The sequence below is a fragment of the Poecile atricapillus genome, chromosome 1, assembly GCF_030490865.1.
Source record: "Poecile atricapillus isolate bPoeAtr1 chromosome 1, bPoeAtr1.hap1, whole genome shotgun sequence".
NCBI lineage: Eukaryota > Metazoa > Chordata > Aves > Passeriformes > Paridae > Poecile > Poecile atricapillus.
In genome coordinates, this window is record NC_081249.1 from 88,025,275 (window position 1) to 88,035,210 (window position 9,936).

General features: G+C 38.9%; 1 protein-coding gene across 1 annotated transcript; it reads left to right on the plus strand.

Moving 5' to 3' along the window:
- Window positions 1-8,651: 8,651 nt before the first annotated feature.
- LOC131579395 (taste receptor type 2 member 40-like) lies at window positions 8,652-9,581 on the plus strand. Its single transcript, XM_058839280.1, has one exon. It carries the CDS (start codon window positions 8,652-8,654, stop codon window positions 9,579-9,581), a length of 930 nt encoding a protein of 309 aa, XP_058695263.1.
- Window positions 9,582-9,936: the final 355 nt, after the last annotated feature.

Here is a 9,936-nt window from a genome sequence, read left to right on the forward strand (position 1 = left end):
AAATATGAATGTCTTAAATGTGTTGACATGCATTTGACAGATGTTGTTGTAAGTATTTCTTATGGTAATTTTTGAAGGTTAGTATTTCAAATGGCTTGGAATCAAAAGCAGATTTCAGCAAATTATTTTCCTAATATCTGTCCTGAAGTGAAACTTAATTTGGACTTTGATCTTCTACATGGTGTGAATAGTAAATTCCACTGCAACAATTTGGTAGAGTGAAGTTTTGTTTCACAGATTGATATTCCATCTTCAAACTTCCAAAATATATATGTATCACAGACTGCACGAAAGATTGCTCCTTTAAAAAGAGCACTAGGAAAGCATGGTGAGGCAATGTTAATGTCACTGGCATCTTGAAAACTTCTGTGAAAAGGTTATCACTTACAGAGAGACTGCACTTAGGTTTAAAAAAAAGCTTGTTTAACTCAAGCTGTTCTATCTCAAATGGTCCCTGACGGTACTACCACAGAGCAGTGTGACTTGTGGATTAAATCAACATGAAAGAAAATCTCCTTTATATGAAAGACTATCTGCTAAAGATTAGTAATAATTTTGGTAACCATCAAAAGCACAAATGTGGTCTGAAAACATCACAACACTGTAGCACTTTTTCCTTCACTAAAGGAGTTCAGAAAACTGAAGGCAGTTCAGCCTGAGAGCCATAATATTCCATTGTAGATTGGAGAACTGATTACAGGATAAATTCAATTTAAACAGCCTGTAACAGGAGCTGTCAGTCTGGGATCTAGCAGAGTGTTCTAACTGCCCCACAGGTGAAGAGAGGGATCCTTCTGGGGCAAAAGTGCTCTCAGACACTCTCAGTCACATACGCAGATGGCAACTTTTCACCCTTTTATCCACCAAAAACTTGCTCTCTCATCTAGCATCAGTCCATCAGTACACAAACTCAAAGACTCACAGAATGCCTTGGTTGGAATGGACCTTTTGAAAATCATCCAGTTCAACCATCCCACCATGGTGAGGTTGTTTAATCTGTGTCCAGGCCTTGAACACTTCTAGTGAGGAGGCATCCACCACTTCCCTGGGCAACCTGTTCTTCCAGCTTTCTGGGACATCTTTATTCATGAAACAAAGGACAGAAAAGTCATTGATACTTCTAACCACAACCACCACTTTAGGTTCAGAGGAGACAGGAAGAAGAGGAGAGATCAAAGCTTATAAACACAGATTAGCTCAATGTGTGGCAATTCAGTTACCTGGATGTATTTGTTAAAGACAATGGGGAAAAATTGAGGAATATCCTGACCTCTGTGAGTCCTTCAAATTGAAGATTTATCAGTCCATCCATAAGGAAGACTATAATCAAACCTGGGATCCAAGTGGATAGAATGGATACAAGATATTTGGACTGGGAGGTAGACAGGAAGGGTATCCTTGATGACAGGAAAGAGGGGCTGGTTTCAGGTGCAGAAAAGGAAAGTCTGAGAATGAGGGCTAGGAGGGTAGAGAAGATTAGGCAAGAAAGACAGAAGAAGTAGTGAAAATAAAAATGGCAGAAAGCACAGATGTAAAAATTAAAAAACAATTTATTTTTCTCTGTCCTACATGAATGTACATGAGTTTCCCTGGTCATAACCTTAACCTACATGAATGCCTTCTGTTATTGTCTGTGTTACTTTAATATCTCGTTTGTTGCTTCATTGGGCACAACCTCTAAGAATAAATAGCAGAATATCACTTCAGGCTATTAAAGAATTTGTAGGGGTTTTTGTAGTTACTGTACTAGTGAGAACTTGATGTCTTTTCTCAGCAACAGGGTAAAAACTGATATTAAAAAAAAGATTTTTGTGGTTGTATATCTTTTTAAGCATTCAGACATTCACTGTGAAACTGTTCCAAAACACTTATGAGGCATAGTTTTCCATTCAGAAAAGCAAGTCCTAGCCTCTAAAGCACATATTAAACATCAAGGAGAGCAAAAAAGAATAAAAGAATAATCCCTGAATAACACACAGCCTTCTACTGAGGAGGCATGCTAAGGCAAATGGAATATCTGAGTCCAGCAGACTGCCAGAGGGCTTCTCTTAAAATTGAGTGTGTATCAACTCTGTTCTTGCTTCTTCACAGTACACCACCTTCCAAAATGCATTGTAGAAAACCATTTTCCATAGTTCTTTAAAGTGCTTGCTGTCTGCTTTGTTTTTTAGAATTGCTTACAGGCTGATTTAAAGGGATATTTCCTGTAAAATTCTGTTCTGATTCTGAAAAATGACTGTAACAAAAATACCCTTTCATATGCAGCATAATCAAAAGTGGTGAATTTCATAATATAAAATCTGTGTCCTGTGCTTTATTATATTAGCCCTCCAGATACAATTCAGATGAAAGACAACCTTGTGTGAGATAGGGAGTTGTACCTACTTATGGAAAACTCAGACTAATTGCTATGCTTGGTGACAGCTAAATAGAAAAAAGCCTTATAACCTAAATGATGTGTGCCATTGTGTGAGGTGAAAATAGCTTTGAATTTCAGAGATTATGGGTCTATCAATCAGAACTGTTTATATTTCACAAGTAGATAATGTTCTTCTGGTGCAGAACTACTTGAATCATGAATGTTTCAATGCAATAGCCACTTGACCACAACTCAGATTTATGTCTCAAAACATGTATTTTAACTGTAATGCTGCAACAAAAAAATATATGGAAGCATAGCATGTGCAGCTAAATTTGAAACTATATGAACTTCATGGCCATTCAGAATAGTTTAGAAGGTATCAGCAAGACATTGTTTTTAAGTCTTTTTTTTAGATGTACATCCATAACATCTACCATTAGTTACATCTGTGGACCAGTGAAACATCATCAGTAACAAAAATTCACTTCAGCCCCTAAATATCCTGTTCCCATTTGTGGTTTAGATCCAACTTAGATACTAAACCTCTTCATATACTTTGCAATATCACAAAGTGATGGTTGTGAAGTCAAAGGCTGACATATTAAAAATAATTAAAATTACCTCATCTCTCCTGAGCAGAACTCTTAAGTTCTTTCTTCTGTATTTCCACCACAATTTCATTTTACGTCTCCCTATCCTTTTTACCCTCCTTAGTATCTGCAGTTATTGCACTGTGTTTCAGAAGTTAAGGCTTAAACTCAGAATTCTGCAGATTTCAAGTTCCATTTGTATCTTTGATTCTGTTGTAATGTGTGGTTTTGAGTCATCAGGTAACTTGCCAGTGCATCTGTAAAGTGGAGTTGTTTGTATTTGCCCAGCCACGTGGCATATTTTGAATTGAACTAAATAATTTCCTGTGTGACTATGAGGTATTTTTAAGTACCAAACACTTTGCTTCACCAAACAGCCAAATTAGCTGGGAAAGATTTTCTCCCAGACTGATGAAATGGAAACAAATGTATTTTTAGTAGATTTCTTTATAGTTAGATGAATAAGCTTTGCTTTCATTCACTTCTCCAAGGCAGGATCAGCTTTCCCTATGACACTCCTGCAGCTTCTTGTTCAAACCCTTTTAAAAAATTTGCAATGAAAATATACATGACATTTTTTCTCTAAGTTTTAACAGTAATTGTAAAAAGGATCTTACTTATAAAACCAGCCACTCCTTTCCCTCTCCATAATGCACTTTAAGAAAAGTTTATTCCTGTATCTTCACAGTTGTTTTTGCATGTTTGTTAGCCCTTTTGCAGGTTTCTTCTTTCTAAACTAAAAAAGGCTATTGCTTCCAATTTTTATAGTTCTGCAACACAACTTTGTTAGAGCTACATACAAGAGTACAATGCCTTAATTTATACAAAAACCAAAAATTTTTGGTTGTAACTCTCAGCATGGCATTTATTTTTATTGCAGATTTCTTCACAAATTTATTTATGCATGTGTGTATTCATATTTGTAGGCATCTGTCCGTATTTTATCAGACTGCATCTCCAGTTTGCCAAAATTATTTTGAATTCTGAATCTGTCTTCAAATACTTTGTGGTCTGCCTAAGCCTGGTATTATGTGTAAATTTAGTATTGTCCAGTCACCAGAAAAATAAAATTCTCCCCCAAATACTAGATGCAATATTCCAGATACCACCTTAAAAAGTGTGGAGGAAGAGAATCACTTTTCTTAATCTACTGTCTTTGCTCCTGGTAAACCAGATTAGAGTGCTGTACACTGTATAGTTATTCTCTAGACGTTTACTGAACTACTTTATGTACTTAACTACTCACCTAGTGGGTGGCAGTTAATTCTGATTTCTTTGTCAAGCTCTTGAATTTACTTGTGCTGAATACTGCTGATATAATTCATTTTACCACCAGACAATAAAAAGGTGGTACTGGGGCAGACTCTGTTAAAGTTCCCAGGTACTGCTATGGTGAATGTGATTAGAGGCTCTGCTCTGCTTTTGGGGTTTCGACTGCTGATTTTCAGAGCCAACTTCCACAGCACAGCTGACTGACCTCAGAACAAATTACTGGGAGAACCATCAGTAAGGCTCAGCTCCCTCTTTTTTCAGGAGCTCCTTCTAAGTTGAGTGCTCACCCTTGCTCTCTCCCTGAGCTGTGCTGCAGTTTTGCCTGGGTCTTTCCACTTTCCTAGCTAACCTGGATACTGATCCTGGCTTAGAGATTGGAATTACTGGCTTGATCTTGGACATGTCTTATCATTATGGACACATCTGGTATGACTGGACTGCTGGCTGACCCATCACAAAGCTTCACTGCTATCCTTGCCCATAGGAGGTGGGACTGCATTCTTGACAGTCCTGTCCTTGCCTGCCTTGTAGTGATGCTGACTTTTTGGATCTCCTTTCCTTATGGAACAGCTCCTCCTGCTGCTCATTGACATGGCCATTGTAATCTATGCTTGAACCATAATTCTCCCTGTGGGTTTACAGGATGTTGTGCGGCTTTTGAAATAGTTGACTACAAGGCGCCTACAGTAGCCTTTCTATAAACTGTGTATGGGGATATATATGTGTTTTGTTAGTTGACTCCATGAGGATGGGGTGTTCAGGTTCAGCTAGCACCCATCTGATCTCTGATGTTGATTTTGACTCATGGGTAGACATTCTGGAAGATAGCCTGAGAGACCTTTTTCTCCATCTGCACTGCAGACTCAGACTGGGTGTCTGACAATCAGCATCAAGGGAGTAAGGCTGCAAAATGCAGTGGAGCACCCTCTTCTCAGATGTTGGTGACCAGAATGTGATATGATGACAGTGACAGGTATGAAATCACTACATAGAACCTTAAAATTACCATTTTCAGGTCAAAATGTGTCACTTCCCACTGTTCCACCGAAGTGGAGAGTACAATATGATACCAGGAGCTGGATGGTCATTTTCCACAGGGTGAAGGAGCAATCTACCCATCAGCAGCTTCCTTTGACTCTTCCTGGAGAAAAAGATTTATCCAGTACTTCCTAGATAATTCCTGAGCATGTGCATAATTGTGAATACAGCAGCAGAATCAAATCCTGCAGCTGGAATAGCCGCAGCGTCACTCAGATTGTCAGCCCATTGCCAGAGAGGCTAGGCTTGGCCTGGATTTTGAGGTCTGCAGTGAGTAGAGGCATATGAGTCACCCTGGGTCTCTTAGCTATGGAAAAAAGGGTCATTCCCTAGTGTGGGTTACCAGGATAATATAAAGTTGCATAAAACCACCGCAAGTTTTGTAGTTTGTTGCATATGGGATGAATTGCAATTCACAAATAGCCAATTGAATCTAAATTTAGAATTATTTCTATAAGCAGTTTGCTGTATGCAAACTGTGTCTGATTCTGTAACTGTACAATATTAGAAGGGTACTGTAGCATGTTAATAACTATTAACAGACATTGTTCCATTATTATATAATTTCATTAAATGTCTAATCTATCCTGTCGAAACATCTCCAGCAGAGTTGGTTTTTATATTTGTTCAGAGCAGTCTCTATACTTGCTATTCTACTTAATTAGATTCTGTCATGTATGGGCTGTATTGCTACAAGTGGATGAATCCGTTATCCTGATGATGCATGGATGCTATGGCTCTGTTTTCTTGAAGTCAAGCTAGGGAGTGAGGCTGAGCACATACTCCTTGGGCAGGTGTCCCTGCCTGCAGTGGGGAGGTTGGAACCTCGATGATCTGTAAGGTTCCTTCCAATCCAAACCATTCTGTGATTGTATCATCCTGCAAGCTATAGAAATACACACAGGCACATACATTCAGACTACTGAAGCACACAGTTGGCCATGCAGATCACATGGACAAGAAGTACTTGAAAATTTTTCTTTGAGAATGCTTTGAAAATTTACCTAATGTCACTATGAAGCCATCAGAATTAGCAAGACATTTAAAAATCTAAGCATCCAGAGGATGAAGACAACCCTCTACAATTTTTTAAGTGATGTTTCACGCCATGTGACATTCAATTCAGTACTTTGCAAATTTTCACCAAACCTAATGACAAATGTTTAGAGAAGCCTCCTTCGAGGCTTCTTGCTTCAAAGCAAAAGACAAAATGTCACATAGCACCAGGGAAACACTTATTTTTCCTGCCATAAAAGGTAAAAATGGCTGTGATAATACACAGAAAGCAATACAGCAGCAAAGTAAAATGCATTCGTCAGCAAATATTTAGAAAATATAGAAAATACTGCTGAAAGTTTGAAGAGACAAGTATCAGCAAAATTACATAGTGGAAGAGGATTTCTGAGTGGATGGGTGAAAATACAAATTTTTCAAAAATGGCTCAGATTAAGGTATTTGACAAGTTCTGTTTCAATAGTGAAATAAATGAAGAGCTAACTTCTGTAAGCTGCTGAAGGGAGGATTTACCATAGAAAGCTGTATTCTCAACAGTAAATTATTTCTTTAATAAAAATGTTTTCTGGAAGAGCTGTGCAAGTGTAAAGACCAGTGGAACAGCTGCTTTGACTGGCATAAGAGAAGGATTGGGTGGTTAGTTTATGTAGTCACCACTACAACTGGAATTCGTTCACTGCAATGTTCATAGACAAGTTATTACAGAAAGAAACTGCAAAAGGTGCTACAGGATGTCATCAATTTGATTCATTTCATAAAAACAAGACCTTGAAACACTAGAACCTTTACAATATGTGCAATGACAGGGGAAAGACCATGAAAATCCTTGATACATGTGGTGGGTTAACTTTGATTGGCTATCACATGCCCACCAAGCCTATTAGCAGATATTTGAATACATCTGATAAAGACAAGGGCCTGCCCCAGTATTAGAAGAGGCTGCAGAAATTAATCTCATGAACTAAGAAAACACGACAGTGAGAGATTAAGGCATTAGATATTAAAAAAAAAATCTAGGTATGTAAAGCAGGATATCAGACACTGAAGAGGAAACCCACAGTTCTAAAAACCCCTGTTGAGCTGCCGCACAACCCTTCCAAAGCAAATCCCTTCACCAAAAATGAAAACTATGTAATTGAATCTTGACCCAATTTGCATGCTTAGACAAATCAGCTGAGACATCAAGCCCAAAAACAAGATGTAAAATATCAGAAATATTAAATTACATTAGGATACTTCTGCCCTTGAGATAAACAGGTGATCATTACCCATAATAGCACATAGGGATTGGCATTGCTGAACATATACAAGGCTTTCAGGCGCCCAGGAGAACTGGAATAATTGCAAGCACTTGGGTTGCATTGATCACATCTTCTGCTCTCCTCTACCAATTGCTATAATTGAATCCATGGCAGGAATTCTAGGAAGTGGAATTATCTTGGCGATTCATTGAGCTGCATTAGGAGCAAAACATGGCCCCCACGTGATCTGATCATGATCTCGATGAGTTCATCTAGATTCATTTTGCTCTCCTGGATCATAACTCTGTAGTTGCCAACATACTTTATGTGTTTCTGAACTATTCCAGTATCTGGTTAAGTGCCTGGCTTAGTGTCTTCTACTGCATCAAGGTTGCCACTTTTACACAGTCTTTGTGCTATTTGAGCTGAAGCAAAGAATTGCCAGGCTGATGCCCTGGATGCTGCTCACATCGTGGCTCTGCTCCTTCATAGCCACAATTCTTTTTGTCTGCGATGACTATAATGTGCAGAGGAACTTCACTGCTCCTCTACCTGTGACAAACACTTCAGCAATGAGAACCACATGGAAAGATAGTTTGGGTTTAGTAATTCTTCTCTGTAATGTAATGACAATGCTCTTTGCAGTAGAAATTAAAAAATATCTGATAAAGAAAAGAGCTACCCCATTATTAGAAGAGGCCATGGCAAGTATATCTCTTCAACTCTGGATAGATAACAGTGCAAGAAAGGGAGACATTATAGCACCAGATTGAAAAAACAAATCTACACATGTAAAGCAGGACAGCAGACACCGAAGAGGAAATCCACATTGGTAAACACCACAGTTCACCTGCTCCATAACCCTTCCAAAGCAAATCCCTTCACCAAAAATGAAAACTATGTAGTTGAATCTTCACCCAATTTGCATGCTTAGACAAATCAGCTGAGACATCAAGCCCAAAATCAACATGCAAAATAGCAGAAATATTAAATTACATTAAGATATTTCTGTCCCTGAAATAAGTAGGTGAGCATTGCCCACAACAGGTCCTTGGGATTGGCAGTGCCTGACAAATCTGAGGCTTTCAGGGGCCCAGGTGAAGCTGAGTAATAACTCTGAGATCTTGGGTTTCAATGATGACACCTTTTGCTCTCTTTTTTCTATCAATTACTATAATTGAATCCATGGCAGGAATTCTAGGAACTGGAATTATCTTGGCTGCCAGTCCATGGAGCTGCATTAGGGGCAAAACATGGTCCCCATATGATATGGTCATGATCTCAATTTGTTCATCTAGAATCACATTGCAATGCTGGATTATACTGGATTTGTTCATTAATATATGGCATGAACAATACTATAGTGAAGAAAGTAGAGGTGTCGTTTTCAGTGCACTGTATGTGTTTCTGAACTACTGCAGCCTCTGGTTTGGAGCCTGGCTTAGTGTCTTCTATTGCATCAAGGTTGCTACTTTTACACAGTCTTTCTTCATCTGGCTGAAGCAAAGAATTGCCAGGCTGGTGCCCTGGATGCTACTCACATCATGGCTCTGCTCCTTCACAGCTGCAATTCCCTTCATCTGGGATGACTACAGTGTGCACAGGAACTTCACTGCTCCTCAACTTATGACAAACTCCTCAGCAATGAGAATCACATGGAGAGATAGTTTGGGTTTAGTAATTATTATCTGTAATGCAAGTACAGCTTTTATACTGTCTGTTGTTTCTAGTGTCCTGCTGATTCGGTCTCTGTGGATACACAGGAGACGGATGCAAAATAATGCAAGTGGCTTCAGGGATCCCAGCTCAGAGGCACACATCAGTGCCATCAAGTCAATCTGTTCCTTCCTTATTATTTACATTATATATTTTATTTGTTTGCTTCTCCTCTTATGCATTGATTTCTTACCTTTTAGTGATGAGGAATTTATCTGTGCAGCTGTATTAGCTGCCTGTCCTACTGGACACACATTGGTCTTAATTTGGAGCAATCCAAAATTTCGAGAGCAGCCAGCTAGGATTTGGCACCACATTATCTGTCATGGCAGAACTGCATCTGCTTAAAAGACAGCGGCTCTGCCTGGTCTTTCTAGTTTAGATCCAAGTGAATCAATTGAAATCATCAGAGGTATAAATAATAGATGTTGCAATGAGTAGATGAGGGCCTTGATCTGCAATCATGAAGAAGGTGGGAATTTGCTTCACTTGGATGTGAATCTTGTTACAAATAATTGTGTAAGTTGTCTGCTATCTGCTCTGCTTTCCTGGGAAATCACCCCAGTCTCTCTCTGACACAGCACAAAACCAGGGCCAAGACTCAGACTAGAATGTAATCACCTGCAATGCTGTGAGTAACAAGTCACGATACCAATGGAACAGACCAGGTGAAGCACAGGCATGGTCACATCCTTGGAATATA

Coding starts and splice junctions, on each gene's coding strand:
- LOC131579395 (XM_058839280.1), top strand. CDS start 8,652: ATGATGACACCTTTTGCTCTCTTTTTTCTATCAATTACTATAATTGAA.